Raw genomic sequence first — 17,022 nt, 5'->3', positions numbered from 1 at the left:
CCCCTGGAAGCTCTTTGGACATCTTGGCTCCTGGCAATGATCTGACCTTGGGAATGGCTGCTGTGAATGACTGAAGCTCTTCTACCTTCTGATTTGAGTGGACCCAGGAAGTCATTCAGGGAGTAAGCTGGAGGGCATAAGCACAAAACTTTGGGATAAAAGGGGCTAAAGAGTGGAAGGATGTCCTCCAGCTTACCCAGGCAGATAAGCTGGGGAATGCCCAGCTGTGGGAAGTCCTAACCCATGGGACCAGTGGAGAAGCTTGAGCATCTGTTGCCTGCAGAATAAAACCCAAGTATCCATCCTAGACTCATTGCTCTTTCCTTTCTTCTTTTTTTTTTTTGTATTTGATGAAGTCCAGCTTATTTTTTGAGATAGGGTGGGTCTTTCTTTTGTAGAGGCAGAGTCTCACTTTACGGCCCTCGGTGGAGTGCCGTGGCCTCACACAGCTCACAGCAACCTCCAACTCCTGGGCTTAAGCGATTCTCTTGCTTCAGCCTCCCAAGTAGCTGGGACTACAGGCGCCCGCCACAATACCCGGCTATTTTTTTTTTTTGGTTGCAGTTTGGCCGGGGCTGGGTTTGAACCTGCCACCCTTGGTATATGGGGCCGGCACCCTACTGACAGCCACAGGCGCCGCCCGATAGGGTGGGTCTTAATCTGTTGCCTGGACTAGGGTACAATAGCTTGTCAGGCACACTGCAGCCTTGAGCTCCTGGGCTCAAGTGATACTCCTGCCTCAGCCTCCCAAGTAGCTGGGACTACAGGTGTGCACTACTATGCCTACCTAATATTTTTATTTTTTTTTTTTTGTAGAGACAGAGTCTTCCTATGTTGCCCTGACTGGTCTGGAACTCAAGGGACTTTCCTGCCTTGGCCTTACAGAGTGTTGGGATTCTAGGCATGAGCCATTATGCCTGGCTCTTGGTGTTTTCACTTCGACTCCTATCTTATCTGAAAGTTACTAGCTCCTACTTTGGTCCATGGACTTGCGTCTTGGGCTGTCAAGGAAGTGTGGCCTTCACTGGAAATACCTTCTCATCTAACATGTTCACATAATACACATTCCAACTTCCCACATGACCTACGTATACATGCTGAAAGTTGTAACCTAGCCATTCCTCAAAACTCAGGTTGACCATTTTGACATGCAAGAAGTATCATATATATATATATATATATATATCTGTAACCCTCTCAGCACATATACCTCCCTGTTTAGACTGTCACAGCCCATATGCTTGCCAGTGTGGATTTCTAAGTCTACATTCTGTGGGAGCAGGGACATCCCTGTTCATCTGGGGATCCAGTATGAGACCTAGCCCAGAGGAGGTGTCAGTCACTGTGTGGAGAACAATTCAAACCAATAAAGAGCAGCTCCAGAGTAACTGCAGGGGCTTTTCTTAGAAAAGGACAAGATGGGTTGTGCCTGTGGCTCAGTGGGTAGGGTGCTGGCCCCACATATCGAGGGTGGCAGGTTCGAACCCAGTCCTGGCCAAACTGCAACAAAAAAAATAGCTGGGCGTTGTGACGGGTGCCTGTATCCCAGCTACTCAGGAAGCTGAGGCAAGAGAATCACCCTAGCCCAGGAGTATGGAGGTTCCCCTCTCATAGGCAGAGGGGTTAGAGCCAATTTACCTTCTCTTTTTTTTTTTTTTCTTTTTCTTTTTTGAGACATACTCTTGCTGCTTCACTCTTGAGTAGAAGGCTGTGGCATCATAGCTCATTGCAACCTAAACGCCTAGGCTCAAGTGATCCTCTTACCTCAGCCTCTGGAGTAGCTGAGACTACAGGAGCCCGCCATAACACCCAGCTAACTTTTCTATTTTTAGTAGAGGCAGGGTCTTATTCTTGTTCAGGTGGGTCTTGAACTTGAGCTCAAGCATTTCTCCTGCCTTGGCCTCCCACAGTGCTGGGATTACAGGTGTGAGCCACTGCACCTGTCCTGCCTTTTCCTAAGTTCAGATAAAGATTGCATAGGCTGCTGAGGGGGAGGGGCTGGGATTTCTGTCCCTGGCTGAGGTCAGTCAGAGCTGGCAGGATCTAAGGTCCTCGTGGAGGGAAATGAGTGGATGGCTACCAAGTGCTTGCTGGTTTGACAAAATGTGGCTCTTGTGAACATGAGTGTTGCTGAACATGGCAATGAACTTGTGCCATTGTTTCTCACTGGGAGGCTAGAAATGACCTTGGGAGAATTTCCCCAGAAGTAGAATCCTCAGACTACGGCTTGCAGTTATGTTTTGGGTCACAACTTAGCTAGTAAATGGCTGAGGCAGGCCTTGAACCTGTGTCTCCTGGTGCTAAGTCTTGTGACCCCTTGGTTGTTTATACAATGGAACACAAGTCCTGCTGTTGTCCCCCAGTGTGTCATTGGGATAGATGCTTTAAATTTAAGAAACTGGAGCTCAGATATAGAAGGATTTGCTTGCCTCTTTATAAATTTTTATACTCCTGGTAGGCAAGCTGGACCTAACCTTTCTGGAGGTGTGGTTAAAGTTTTTTTTTTTTTTTTTTTTTTTTTTGTGACAGAGTCTCACTATGTTGCCCTTGGTAGAGTGCCCTGGTGTCACAGCCCACAGCAACCTCAAACTCTTGCCTGAAGCGATTCTCTTGCCTCAGCCCCCCAAGTAGCTGGGACTACAGGCACCTGCCACAATGCCCAGCTATTTTTGGTTGCAGTTGTCGTTGTTTTAGCTGGCCTGGGCTGGGTTCAAACCCACCAACCTCGGTGTATGTGGCTGGCACTGTAACCACTGTGCTATGGGCACCAAGCCATGGTTAAAGTTTTAAATTACTGGTTAGATGATCAAAAGGCTGACCAATTTCAGGGATATAGCAATTAATCTGTGAAGGGTGTGCGTGTGTGCCACTGTTGCCAGGATTCCCTAGGGTGCACCCTACATTCCTTCACCTAGGGCGGCGCCTGTGGCTCAAGGAGTAGGGCGCCCTCCCATATGCCGGAGGTGGCGGGTTCAAACCCAGCCCCTGCCAAAAAAAAAAAAAAAAAGAAAAAAACATACATTCCTTCACCTAGAGGATCTTATTAGTTGCCCTATGCCAAGTATTCACATTCACCTGAGAATAGAAGATATTGGCTCAGCGCCCATAGCTCAGTGGTTATGGCACTAGCCACATACACCAGGGCTGATGGGTTCAAATTGGCCTGGGCCTGCTAAATAATAACTACAACAAAAAAAATAGCTGGGCGTTATGGCGGGTACCTGTAGTCCGAGCTACTTGGGAGGCTGAGACAAGAGAATCTCTTAAGCCCAAGAGTTTGAGGTTGCTGTGTGCAATGATGCCACAGCACTCTACCAGGGACGACATGGTGAAACTCTGTCTCAAAAAAAAAAAAAAAAAAATGGGGCTGCACTTGTGGCTCAGTGAGTAGGGCGCTGGCCCCATATACCAAGGGTGGCGGGTTCAAGCCCAGCCCCGGCCAAACTGCAACCAAAAAATAGCCGGGCGTTGTGGCAGGCACCTGTAGTCCCAGCTGCTCGGGAGGCTGAGGCTCAAGAGAATCGCGTAAGCCCAAGACCTAGAGGTTGCTGTGAGTCCTGTGACGTCATGGCACTCTACCGAGGGCAGTAAAGTGAGACTCTGTCTCTATAAAAAAAAAAAAAAAAAGAATAGAAGGTGTTAAGTTATGTGTGGAAAGGCACTCAGGTAGAAAGTGAGCTGCCTCAGGTCATCTAGCTAATTTGACATGATCTTTGATCAGGGATTGCTTTTTTCTTTCTCTTTTTTTGAGACAGTCTCATCATGTGGCCCTCGGTAGAGTGCCATGTCTTCACAGCTCATAACAACCTCAAACTCTTGGGCTTAAGCGATTCTCTTGCCTCAGCCTCCCAAGTAGCTGGGACTACAAGGCACCCACCACAATGCCAGGCTATTTTTTGTTGTTATTATAGTTGTCATTGTTTAGCAAGCCCCAGGACGGGTTCGAACCTGCTAGCCCCAATGTATGTAGCCAGTGCCTTAACCACTGAGCTGCACCCAACCAGGGATTTCTGACTTGATGCACAAGGTACCAGAGGTAGGCACCACCAAACAGTGCTTCCTACATAATAGGTTGTACTTTGCATGTCATTCTAACACAGAGTGAGCACTGGTGTAAAAGCAGAGTGTATTTGCTGGGGGCCCAGCCTCCACCCCCTCAAATTACATCTAACTTTTGGGAAGGGTTAGGGCAGACTTGATAGATCTGACCCCTGAACTAGAAACTGCTGGCCAGGCAGAAACAGTAAGCTTATAGGCTGGAAGCCAGGGACATATAGAGGACCTTTGTAGGTAAGAGGTGGAGTAGGGAGGGAGGCCTTGGGTCAATATGTGATTCTTAGGAGATGGCTTGTTGGTTCTCAAAGCTTCTAGTTAGTGGCCAGGGTACCAAATTCTTGGTGTCCAGGAGGCCCTCACTCAGGGCATCATTAGGTCTGCTTATAAGACTTGTATTCTTCAGGTTGGTACACTCCAGTTAATCAGATAAGGTGTCTTGGCTCCGCAGCTGTAGCTCAGTGAGTAAGGGCGCCGGCCACGTACACCAAGGGTGGCGGGTTTGAGCCTGGCCCGGGCCTGCTGGACGACAATGACAGTTGCATCCGAAAATAGCTGGGCATTGTGGAGGGCACCTGTAGTATCAGCTACTTGGGAGGCTGAGGCAGAAGAATCACTTAAGCCCAAAAGTTTGAGGTTGCTGTGAGCTGTGACGCCAGAGCACTCTAACCAGGGAGACTTAGCAAGACTGTCTCAAGGCGCCTGTGGCTCAGTGAGTAGGGCGCCGGCCCCATATGCCGAGGGTGGTGGGTTCAAGCCCAGCCCCGGCCAAACTGCAAAAAAAAAAAAAAAAAATAGCTGGGCGTTGTGGCGGGCGCCTGTAGTCCCAGCTGCTCGGGAGGCTGAGGCAAGAGAATCATATAAGCCCAAGAGGTAGAGGTTGCTGTGAGCTGTGTGAGGCCACGGCACTCTACCGAGGGCGGTACAGTGAGACTCTGTCTCTACAAAAAAAAAATCAGATAAGGTATCGCAAGGTACTTGTTTTGGTCAAGTGAAACTCTCAAGAGTGGCCTAAAGCTGGGAAAAGCAGTTAGAGATCCATTTGTCACATAGTAACTGAGGCTGTTTGTACTAGACTCTGTGCCAGCAGTGCAGACAGGGTGTACTCTTCTTTGTGCTTTGGGGGAAGGCAGACATTTAGCATTTCACCAGGGACTGGTCGAAGAAGGCTTTCCATAGAAGTGCTACCTAAAGGTTGTCAAGGATGCATGGGCTTTGGCCAAGCATAGAAGGCAGCTCAAAGATGAAGATAGTTTATTCAGAAGAGAGATTCTTTTTTTTTTTTTTTTTTTTTTTAGAGACAAAGTTTGACTTTATCACAGTGCTGTAGCATCACAGCTCACAACAACCTCCAACTCCTGGGCTTAGGTGATTCTCTTGCCTCAGCCTCCCAAGTAGCTGGGACTGCAGCAAGGCCTGGCTATTTTTTTGTTGCAGTTTGGCCGGGGCTGGGTTTGAACCCACTACCCTCGGTATATGGGGCTGGCGCCCTACACACTGAGCCGCAGGCGCCACCCAGAAGAGATATTCTTTACAGAGACTTCGTGTGCGGGAACTCTGAGGTAGTCCATAATGCTAGAACACCAAATAGAGATTGGTGGAGCTCTTGATATGATCTGAGACAGAAAAGACTCCACACTGTATGGAGAAATCTGGAGATCACTGGGGTGACCTAGGGACAGCAAAGCAGCCGGGTGAAGGGTTTGTGTGTGAAACTGTTGGTAGGAGACTGAGCTAGGTTGGTTTATTTAGTCATTCATGCCAGAGTCCTAGGGGGTCAGCAGAAGCCCCTCCCTGAAAGCCAAGTTGAGGGTGTGGAAGAGCAGCCAAGGAAACGGAGGGTGCCCTCTGGGTTTCTTCTGTCTACAGCCAGCTGGAGGAGCCAGAAGGAGTGGCCAGTTCTTGATTTTCTTGGCTATAACCAGTGTTTGGTGTTGCTCCTGTCTTCATGATTCTTGTTCCCCGTGTACTTCCTGCCCATTTGGCAGCCTGACCATTCTGTTGTGTCTACAACCTGCCCTAGAATTATGAGGACAATGAGATTACCAGGGGAGGTGATAGGCTTGGGCTTCTGCCCTGGTCTGCTACTTCCTCTCCAAATTTAGTCTTACCTGACCTTTGTGTTCTCATCTGTAAATCGAAGCTGTTGTGGTTAAAACTAGTGAACATTGAATGAGTTTTCTGCCTTTCTTCACCATACCGTACATCTGATCTTGATGGTAGGGGATGAGGATGGCTGTACTCAGTGGAGGTACAGTGTGAGCAGAAGCACATGGAGTGGAAGAGAAGAGAAACTTAGAGGTATGGAGTTTGTGGCCTGGGTGGAGGAAAGCAATCTTGGTGTCCTAGAGGATGACATTGATACCTTACCAAGTGGGAGCATAGGGATCTCTTGAGTACCTGTGATACTGGCCCTGTGTTCTGGCTGCATCCATGTATGGGCTCAGGGGTATGCACATCATGGTGACCAGGCTGAACGATTTAGAAAGGCTCCTCTTAGGGCTGGCTATCTTGCAGACCTGTGAATGGGGGAGGTCTGCTGGGAGCCCAGAACCATGTGCTTGGGGTGCCTGCTCTTTAGGTGGTACCCCTAATGGGCTTTCAGGCTCTTCTGATGATAGCAGGCTGCTATACCTATCTTAGAACTGCTCTGTGGAGAGAGCAGAGTAGGAATTAGAGAGAAGCCTCATGTTCTGATGTTGGCAAAGAGGTTGGTGGAAGATGGGCCGGGAGGTGGGGGTGGGGGGTCCCATGAGGGGAGTGGGTACTGTTGTAGGAGAGACAGCAGGATGCTAGTCAAAGCTTTGTGGAAACTGGTACTCAAAGATACTGGAGCTTAGATCTAGACCTAGGGGCCCAGGTTACTAAATAGACAAGGGTAATGGGCCTACCACACTGGTCCCTTCTGCCTCGTTGCGTTGGAGAGCCAGGCTCTTAGCACAAGGTGCTTTGTGAGGGTGGAACCAGGAGTTAGAGTAGTTGATAGTGGGCTGGGGACTACCATCCCTCCAAGGCCCCTGTGAGTGCAGGCTGGTTGTCCGTCTCCCAGAAACAGTGATGCTGCCACCTACACAGTGCTCTGTTCTGTTGCTGTAAAGAAGGCTCACCTGCACTTTAGAGGCCATTGTGGAATATTAGCTGTGTGACTTGGAGTGGGAGGTTTGTGACTCAGGCCAGCAACTTTCTCTTGGATTTAGCATCTCTCTCCTCACCCCTGCACAGTAGGAATATTCCTCCCCAGTATCTCCTTTGGAGGATTATCTGTGATAGAATCAGTTCCCTCCTTTTCCTACACGTGGGTGCGTTTGTTCTGACCTTACTTTAATGTAGGCACAGTCCCTACTCTGTGCAGACATGTGTGGTGGTCTGCCAGCTAACCTTCCCCTCACTTACCTGGTGTGTTTTGCCCTGTCTTCCTGGATACTAACGCTGATACGTAAGGCAGGTCTTCACTCCTCCTGAGAGGTCCAGGTCCAGACTTCACTACTGCAATTGGGCCTCTTGACTTCAGATTTTTGGCTCTCTCATCTAAACCCTACGAGGCCTGGCCTGGTCGATGGGAGTTGGTCACTTTTTGGAGAGGCATGTTCTGAAGTTAAACAGCTGGTGGGCTCTGGGCTTGGGACCTAGCTCTAGCCTGTCTTCCTGCAGCTTGGTGAGTTTTGGAAGGGGGAAGGGCAGGAGTTTCTCCAGATGTTATAACCCATTTGGGCCCCAGAGCTCATACTGTTCCCAAAGTGGGTGCAGAAGGCTGCTGTCTTGTAAAGCCACCTCTGATCATCCCTTCTCTTGAGTGCTGCCCATAATAGCAACATGGTTGTCTTCAGTGAGTCAGAGAGGCAGAGTGGTAGCTCGTGCTCTTACTGTCTGCCCATTTTCAGGTGGTACCACCTGTCTCCCTAGCCTCTGCAGCAGCACTAAAAACCCATGGTGATGGTGTACCACCATTGCCTCTTCCTGCCCAGGCAAGCCACTCCAAGTAGTAAGCGGCTCAAGAGGGCTGAGGGAAAAAAAGGGCTAGAGCCCATGCCAATGCTCAGTGTGTGGCAAGATGTGTGTCCCAGAAGTGTGGGGGTCAGGCTGATGGCACAGGCTCTGGTCGTGGTGGCTCTACTATTCTTTTGCCATCCATCATTCACTTAAGGAACAACTTTAGTGTGCTTCACTTGTGTTTTCGGGAGACCCGGGGGCCTTGCTACTGTGATATCTGTGAGGTGGTAGCTTTATGGGTGCCAGAGGAGGGACTTTCCTCATTGAGGCCCTTGGAGTCCTTTAAGTCAACCTTAATGGCTAATGTTCCATGTCATCTGATCTCTGCTGCCTGTACCTCTCAACTCAGTTCTGTGAGGCTGGGTAAAGAGAAGGTCATTGGGGCTTAGGTAATTCTATTCTATTTTATATCTTCATCTCTGGATGTTGCCCAGTACCACCTTTACCCAAAGGCACCTAGCTGCAAACGAAGCAGCTTTCGATTTTTAGACCCTCAGAACTAGAGTGCATCACATTCTCTGTCCTTTGCTTAGATGTGGAAACCAAGGCTTGAGAAGGATGGTTTCGGCTCCAGAGTAGAGGGACTGCAGTTGACCCTTCTGGCCTCCCTCAACATGGGGCTAAAGCAAAGGGGAAGGGATGCCTGGCCTGCCTGCCTGTCTACCCACCACTTCGGGTCTGGGCCTGAGGCATCCGAACATTAGTTCCCAGCTAGAAGGAAGGTAGATGCCCCCTGCCCAAGTTCAGAGTAGCTCCTCCCTGTCAGACTTAAAGTCTCACCTAGGTTTAAACTTTCCTCCATCATGTCAAGGGTATATGGCTTACTGCCTGCCTGACCCAGTTTCTCTCATCTGTTCACAGCAAGCCAGCCAATGGAAGGTGGTGGTGGCAGTCATGCGGAATAGGGGGAGTTCTGAGGACTGGATGCAGTTGTTACTCAGAATGCTAAGCAGCATAGCTCAAGGCAGTTGTTGGATTTCTCTCCTGATTTCTTTCCCTCAGAGTGCTTTTGATGAAAGGTGTTCTTTGAATCCTGCCCTGACCGTACTTCCTCAGAACCAAGCTACTACTTTGTGTCCTGCAGACCTTGGAAAATGTGCGTTCAGGGCCTCCTGCTAGCCATGCTCCATCACTCCCCATCCAGTCTGTAACACAGGGCCCTCTCCTGCCCTTTGCTCCCACTTTTCTGACTTACCAACCTTTGTATCTCATAAGAAGCCTCTGGGTTTCTTGAGGTTTCCTAAGGCCAGCTTCCTTTCTGTCTGGCTTTATAAAGGACTAGGATCATTTCCCTGAACTAGCTCTGCCAAGCTCTTCCATCCCTCTCTTCTTCATCTGCACTTGCATGCTTTCCCTTTACTAGGTGGTCTGTTTCTTCAAACTTGAACCCAGTGCTAGTGGAGACTTTGCTTTCAAATTCCCTCTGGTTTCTGCCTGGTCAGCATCCTGGAACAAGCAGAAGCTGCCAGGTTACAACAGGACCAGAGCCAGCCTCATGATTGTGGAGTGGCTTGGGCTGTTCTCCATGGCTCTGTCACTCTGCCTCAGTGTCCCTGAAGAGATAGTAAGGTATCCCTGGTTTCCCTCCAGCCTCTCTGCAGGCCAAGGTTCCTTCCTGTGTTGTCCACCAGTGGGACCAACAGTCCTTTGGCAAGTGGAATAGAGGGCCCAGAGAGGTGAGGTAAGACTACCCCACTCAGCTGAGAGAGAGCCCTGGGATCCTTCCCCTAGGGCAGCAGATACCTATCAATGAAAGTCTCCATACAGAAGTGTTCCCATTCCTGACTTCTAAGCCTGAACTTGAAAATGAGGGCCTTTGGAAGACAGGCCAATCTCTAGTTGAACTACAAGGAGACTGAGGTACAGAGCAGAGACTGCTGTCTTTTAGGCCCAACTCACACCTCACCCCCACCTCCAGTATGGCCTTGCCTGAGAGAGAATTGGTCTGATGGAACCCATACCCTCACCAGAGGGCCATTGGTGATGCCATGTTTTCCTTTGTAGGACAAGATTGGATGCACCCCGATTGGAAACAAAGTCCCTGAGCAGCTCCTTGTTACCACCCAGCTATGCTTCAGATCGCCTGTCGGGAAACAACAGGGACTCTGCTCTGAAACCAAAGCGGTCCCACCGCAAGGCAGACCCCGATGCTGCCCACAGGTACTCAGTTTAGGACCCTCAGAGGCCAACAGATTGGCTCCATGGCCTGGTTGCAGGGTAAGATGGGTGGTGAGGCCTGAGGGGTAGGCTGGTTAGTAATCTGAGATTGCCCAGCCTTTCAGAGCCTTATGTCTGGTTCCTCTGGTTTGGTGGCATTTGTAGCATACCCAACTAACCCTGGCCAACTGTGCATACCCCCAGAGAGACTTTCACAAGTGAGAATGTGTGTTTCCTTGCCATGATTTCCCTTGTTCTGTTCTACCCAGTGAGAACCCTCTTGCAGGTTTATACTTAGATGTTAGGAGGGAATCTTGGGACTTGGAAAATAGCGAACAGGTACTCATTTCAGAAGGATTGGGTAAGGTTTCTGAGGAAGTAAGGTTTGAGTTGAGGACTAGAAGAATAAAGAAGATATGTGGAAAGAACATTCTGGATAGGAAGTGGTGTACATGGGCCAAATCCCTGAGACAGAAGAGAGCTTGGTAGTTTCAGGAGCTAGTGTGGTTGGTGAGTAGGGGAGAGGATATGGGGGTGGGGGAGGCAGGGAGATTGGGGAAGTAGAGGTAGATGGCAGGACCATGAAGGGTCTTGAGGCTATAGTAGGGAAGACCTATTCAGCAGCCCTGGCAATGTCCTGGGGGACCATATTCAGCCAGGCTGACTCCACAAGGGAATTGAGAAATGTCCCAAGGACTAGGGTAGCCTCTGGTACTTTCAGTGGTAGACAAGAACCTTTGAGGCCAGTTTTTCTGTCAATATTATCCTTCGTTGAAGACTACTGGGCTGGAATGACCCATCCCAAGGATGAGGACTTTGAGGCCAGGCACAGAGCTAGCAAGGCCTGCCAGCTTCTCAGTTAACACTCTCTCCCTTTCCCTGCAGGCCACGGATCTTGGAGATGGACAAGGAAGAGAACCGGCGCTCAGTGCTACTACCCACACACCGGCGGAGGGGTAGCTTCAGCTCTGAAAACTACTGGCGCAAGTCCTATGAGTCCTCAGAGGACTGCTCAGAGGCGGCAGGCAGCCCCGCCAGAAAGGTGAAGATGCGGAGGCACTGAGGCCTGCCTGCCACCCTCCTGGGAACTCTGGCTAATTCTCATGTAGCTGCCCCTCCTTTTGTTTTGTTTTGAGAATTTTGTTTATTTTTTGTTTTTTTTTGATCCTTTTTTTTTTTCTTTTCTTGATTTGTTGGCTGTTAAGTCTGAAGAACAGAATTGGCCAGGACCTGGGTTCTTATGTTCTTGGTTTTGCTCCTGGGTGGAAAGGCTCTTGGTATCTGTAGGGGACAGAGGCTCACACTGGAGTGTCCAGTAGAGATGGTGGTGGTGGTGGGGGGGGTGGGCAGCCATCTTCAAGTGGGGTTGTGTCAGGTAGGGTTTATTTAAAAGCAACAAAATGTTTTAGTTCAGAAAATGATTTTGCTTTCAATGTAAATCTTTGCAGAGTTCTAAACAAAGTTAAATCTCTCGCCTGTCCCTTTTCTCCATTTACATCTGTGTTTGGTGGAGGCCTCCTAAAGCTTTTGCTGCAAGCCCTGTGTTGGGCCTGCTGTCCTCCACTTCTCAACTGCTCTCCATGCTCTGGAAGCTCATGCAGATACCCTTTCTCTCCTGTGACAGGGTTGTTCAGGTTGGCTAAGCAGGGGTTTAAACAATGCTAGCACATGCCAGCCCAAAGCTATTGCCAAGCCCCCTGGGCTTCTTCCATGCCCACTGGACTGTTCTACCCACAATTCCTTGGGTTGCTGAGGGGCTGGTGCAGTGGTCCTGACCTCTCTTGCCAAGAGTACGCCTCTGCTGGGTGGCTCCTTTCAAGCATATGCTTGTGATTGTATGGAACAGTTAGACTTGCCATGTTGGGTCAGTTTTAGGAATTTTTTCTAGCTACAGGGCCTGGTGTTCTAGCATTTGGGGTATGGAAAATTGTTGTGGTGTGTGGTAGGGTTTTTGTTTTCTTTTGTTTTGAGTTTTTTCTTTTGGTTTCCTGGTTTCTTCCTTTCCCTTTCCTCCTTCCTTCATTGGCCAGCTTGGGCTGCCTCCTCATGCCATCCCTCTTGGAAGGAGCCTGTCCCCTCTGCCTGCCTGCAACATGTATCCAAGGCCAGAGCTCAGGCCTGCAGGTTCAGTTGGTGCCATCTCCACCTTGGGTGTGGGAGCTGGGGAAAGGGGCTTTAAAAAATAATAAAAGAGAAAAAGGTAAAGTTTTTGGCAATTTGCCAGTTCTACTCAGATCCTAGAAAGTAACAGGGTTTTGCTGACCTAGTCCATTAGGAAAGTCTTCTCCTCAACTAGGCCAGGACCAGGGCTCCCGGCAATCAGGCTACCACCATTCTGGGGGCTTTGTTTCCACAGGCCTAGGCCTGAGGCCTCAGAGGCTACAGAGATCTGGGGCAGCCACCATCAAGAAGCCCCTCTTAGGGGCCAGAACTCCTTTGCCAGTGTGGATTCCTCAAGTCAGGACTGCATAATTAAAGCAGTTGCAGTTTTATTATTTTTTTTTTTTTTACAGCTTTTTTCCCAAAAATGATTTGTAGTTTTGTGTGTGCAGCACTTTGCCCTTATATGTGTGCTCTACAATAAAAACCAAATCTAATATATTTTGAAACAGTTGTCTGATGCTATCATAAGAGAGGGCTTGCCTTTGGTGCTTCTTTAATCCTGTGACTTCTTAAATGTTGGACAGGGGTTGGGGAGGCAGAGCTCATTGTCTACCAGGACCCAAGAGGAGACAACCAGTCAGTACAGGCCTCTTGTGTGCCCAATTGTAGGCTGATGACTGAAAATAGACTTGCCCATTGCCCTTTGTCCCACTCCAAGAAGGATGGACTTTATAAACCATGGTGTCCAAGTGCCCAGGGACCACAACCTGTTAAGTTCTAGAAGCCCCTCTTCTGATGTGACCATAGTTGGGTGCTGGTGAAGGGGGAAATGACAAGGAGAGCCTGGCTTTTATGATAGGTAGCGAGGGGTTTTGCTCATTAAACAAATTCTTAAGTTCCCACTATATGCTGTTTGAGCCCTATACTGGGTTCCCAGAAGTGAGCAAAACTCTGGTCGCTGCTTTACAAAATGGTCACAATAGACCAGCCATGGTGGCTCATGCCTGTAATCCTAGCACTCTGGGAGGCTGAGGCAGGTGGATTGCTTGAGCTGAGGATTTTGAGATAAGCCTGAGCAGCATAGTGAGACCCTGTCTCTATTAAAAATAGAAAAATTAGGGGACCTTGTGGTGGGTGCCTGTAATTGCAGCTACTTGAGAGGCTGAGGCGAGAGGATTGGTTGAGCCCAAGAGACTGAGGTTACTGAGAGCTAAAATGACACAACAGTACTCTAGCCAGGGTGACAGAATGAGACTCTATCTCAAAAGTCACAATAGAGTACGGGGTACCCATATAAGCATGAACTAGATGTTTTTGGGTAGGTGAGGCTGGGACCCAGTGGGCTTAGTTCCTCTAGATCTCAGACTTAGCTCTCTGGCCTTGGCTAAGGGCTTCAGTGTAGTGTCTCCTCTCTGTCCTGTGCTCAGAGCCAGTCTGCTTGGACAAATTCTTGATATGGAAACAGACGAATGGCTCATTTCGCTGGGAAGAGAGACTTCAGAGGAAACAAGTAACTGCCTGGGCCTTAGTCTGAAAATGAGTGTCAGGGTATGAAGAAGGGTCAGAGCCTTGGCGAGGCCTGTAGCTTGCAAGGGGTAGCTAGCTGCTGGGTTATGCAGATTGTGGACCCTGACACCCTGGAGAGGAGACATTGGAGTTGAAGGAAAGTGACTTGTAGAATGTCATCCAGACTGTACATGGCAGAGGTAGGTATCCCCCATTCCATGCCTAGACCTCTGACTTGGGATGAGATACGGGCTAAACAAAGGGCTTGGGGGGCTGAGAGGGACCCACTTTGTAACTGTTGTAAGGTCATATCCAGGCTCTTTCCAGCCCCTGGTTGAAAGGCCCTTCATGCTGTAGGACTGAGAGGTGGAAGGGGCTCTAGCCCTTACAGTTTTTGCTGTGTCACTGGCTTCAGTCTGCATACCTGTACACCTCCATGGCACCCAATCTCTGTGACAACCTCAGTAGTCCCCAGAACCACATACACGACTATCTGAGTCAGCTTGCTCCCAGCTGTCTCCTGGGGCATTGGGCCAGGTGCTGAGTCCCACCAACCCTTGTCTTAGCCCAGTCTTGTACATAGTAGGTGCTGTAACAATTGGCACCAGCCCTACTCACTTTTAGGGTACCATCCCATCCTGCAACACTGCTGTGTAGAGGGGAATTTGAGGCCCAGAGAAGTCAGGAACTGGCCCAAGGTCATATTCACACAAAAAAATGAGGGTCCTCCATACTAAGCTTAGTGCTGGAGAGATACAGACCTGGCATATAATGTCATGTACACATACACATGAAGTTATTTGTACTGATGCAAAAGAAGTTCCATAGAAATTGTAAATAATAAAATATAATTCCATATAGCCAGCCGGATGTGGCGGCTCACGCCTGTAATCCTAGCACTCTGGGAGGCCGAGGTGAGTGGACTGCTTGAGCTCAGAAGTTTGAGACCAGCCTAAGCAAGAGCAAGACCCCCGTCTCTTGAGTGGACTGCTTGAGCTCAGAAGTTTGAGACCAGCCTAAGCAAGAGCAAGACCCCCGTCTCTTAAAAATAGCCAGGCATTGGGCAGTGCCTGTGGCTCAAAGTGGTAGGGCGCTGGTCCCATATGCCGGAGGTGGCAGGTTCAAACCCAGCCCTGGCCAAAACTCACAAAAAAAAAAAAAAAAATAGCCAGGTATTGTGGCTGGTGCCTGTAGTTCCAGCTACTTGGGAGGCTGAGGCAAGAGAATCTTTTGAGCTCAAGAGTTGGAGGTTGCTATGAGCTCTGATGCTACGGCACTCAATCCAGGGTGACAAAGTGAGATTCTTGTCTCAAAGAAAATAATTCCATATAGCCACTTGGTTCTTAACAGGAAGTTTCTGTTGGTTTTTTTAAAAAAACTCTTGTGTCTATGGTTGTAATTCAACCACAACATGACAAAGGGATTTAAAGCTCATCTGTTTGTACTAGTTTCTTATGGCTGCCTTAACAAGTCACTACAAATCTGGTGGCTTAAAACAACAAATTCTTCTCACAGTTTTGGAGGTCAGAGGTTTGAAATCGGTATTACTGGGTTGAAATCTAGATGTTGGCAGAGCCATGTGCCCTCTGAGGCTCTGTCCTTGGCTCTTAACAGCTTCTAGTGGCTGTTAGCATTCCATATAACCACAACTCAGGTCTCTGCCCCCATGATCCCATGGCCATCTCTGCTATGTATACCATATCTCTGCTTCTCTCTAATAGGACGTTCATGATTGGATTCGGGGCCCACCCAGAGAATCCTAAAGTTTCTTCCTTCATAAAGATCACATCTGCAAAACCCCTTTTTCCTTAGGAGGTGACATTCACAGGTCCCAGAGATGAGAACCTTTTATGTGTGGGGGCTGCTATTCAGCCTCTGCACTGCCCTTTCCCCATAAGGTTATTATCATTAAATCTGATAAACGGCCTACTGTTTACTCATCCTCAGATAATGTTAATTGAATTGAAATTCCTCAGCACTACTTTGAATTGTTAACATTTTTTCCATTGCTGTCTTAAATCTAGACCTGTGCTCTCCAATACAGTAGCCACTGGACACTGGCTAGTAAGCACTTGAAATGTGACTAGTTTGATTTGAAATGTGCTTTAAGTATAAAATACACACTAGAATTTGAAGAGTTGGTATGAAAAATGAATGTAAAATATATCATTAGTAACTTTATATTGATTACATGTTGAAATACTATTTTGGACATAATGGATAAAATAAAGTATGCTATTTAATTTCATCTGTTTCCTGGTACTGTTTTAAATCTGGCTACTCTGGCTTGGCACCTGTAGCTCATCGGTTAGGGCGCTGGCCACATACACCGAGGCAGGCCGGTTCAAACCCGGCCCGGGCCTGCTAAACAATGACAACTGCAACAACAAAAAAATAGCCAGGCCTTGTGGTAGGCGCCTGTAGTCCCAGCTACTTGGGAGGTTGAGGCAAAAGAATTACTTAAGCCCAAGAGTTAGAGGTTGCTGTGAGCTATGAGGCCACAGCACTCTACCCAGGGCAACATAGTGAGACTTTGTCTCAAAAAAAAAAAAGTTCCTAAATCTGGCTACTCAAGAATTTAAAATTACATACGTGGCTTGCATTTTATTTCTGTTGGATGGCACTGGTCTAGAAACTCAACAGTAAATCATCCCTGAATTGTATTTTGTCAATTTCCATGGTGTAAATAATCTCATATCATGGCTGATTTCAAGCTATCAACACAAGGTCCCTGAATGTGGAGTTGTGAAGAGGTATGCAGTAGCACACCATTATAGTGTTCCTACCATAGAGATACATTAGAATAGCATAGATAGGATTGAAATGTAAAATAAGTGGGAAATGCATAGTTTCCAATGTTACCTTGGTTTTTAATATAATTTTACATAATCCATTTTTTTTTTTTTTTTTTTTTTTTTGAGACAGAGCCTCAAGCTGTTGCCCTGGGTAGAGTGCTGTGGTATCACAGCTCACAGCAACCTTCAACTCATGGGCTCAAGTGATTCTCCTACCTCCACCTCCCAAGTAGCTGGGACTACAGGCACCCGCCACAACGCCTGGCTATTTTTCGGTTGCAGCTGTCATTGTTGTTTGGCGGGCCCGGGCTGGATTCGAACCCGCCAGCTCAGGTGTATGTGGCTGGCACCTTAGCCCCTTGAGCCACAGGCGCCAAGCCATATAATCCAATTTTTAATAATGACTTTAGGTGGGTGG

The 17,022-nt window shown here is 48.4% G+C and overlaps 1 protein-coding gene across 1 annotated transcript in view; it reads left to right on the top strand.

Annotated features, from left to right (window-relative positions):
* ALKBH5 (alkB homolog 5, RNA demethylase) overlaps positions 1–12,809 on the top strand; it is a 32,023-nt gene extending 19,214 nt beyond the window's left edge. The window contains exons 3-4 of the mRNA XM_053569176.1: positions 10,048–10,203; positions 11,086–12,809. Coding sequence (XP_053425151.1) covers positions 10,048–10,203; positions 11,086–11,263 — 334 coding nt within the window. The 3' untranslated portion in view covers positions 11,264–12,809. The remainder of the gene's footprint in view (positions 1–10,047; positions 10,204–11,085) is intronic.
* Positions 12,810–17,022: the final 4,213 nt, after the last annotated feature.

The sequence above is a fragment of the Nycticebus coucang genome, chromosome 18 (genome assembly GCF_027406575.1).
Source record: "Nycticebus coucang isolate mNycCou1 chromosome 18, mNycCou1.pri, whole genome shotgun sequence".
NCBI lineage: Eukaryota > Metazoa > Chordata > Mammalia > Primates > Lorisidae > Nycticebus > Nycticebus coucang.
Note: the sequence above shows the minus strand (reverse complement) of the source record. Positions and strands in the feature narration are given on the sequence as shown.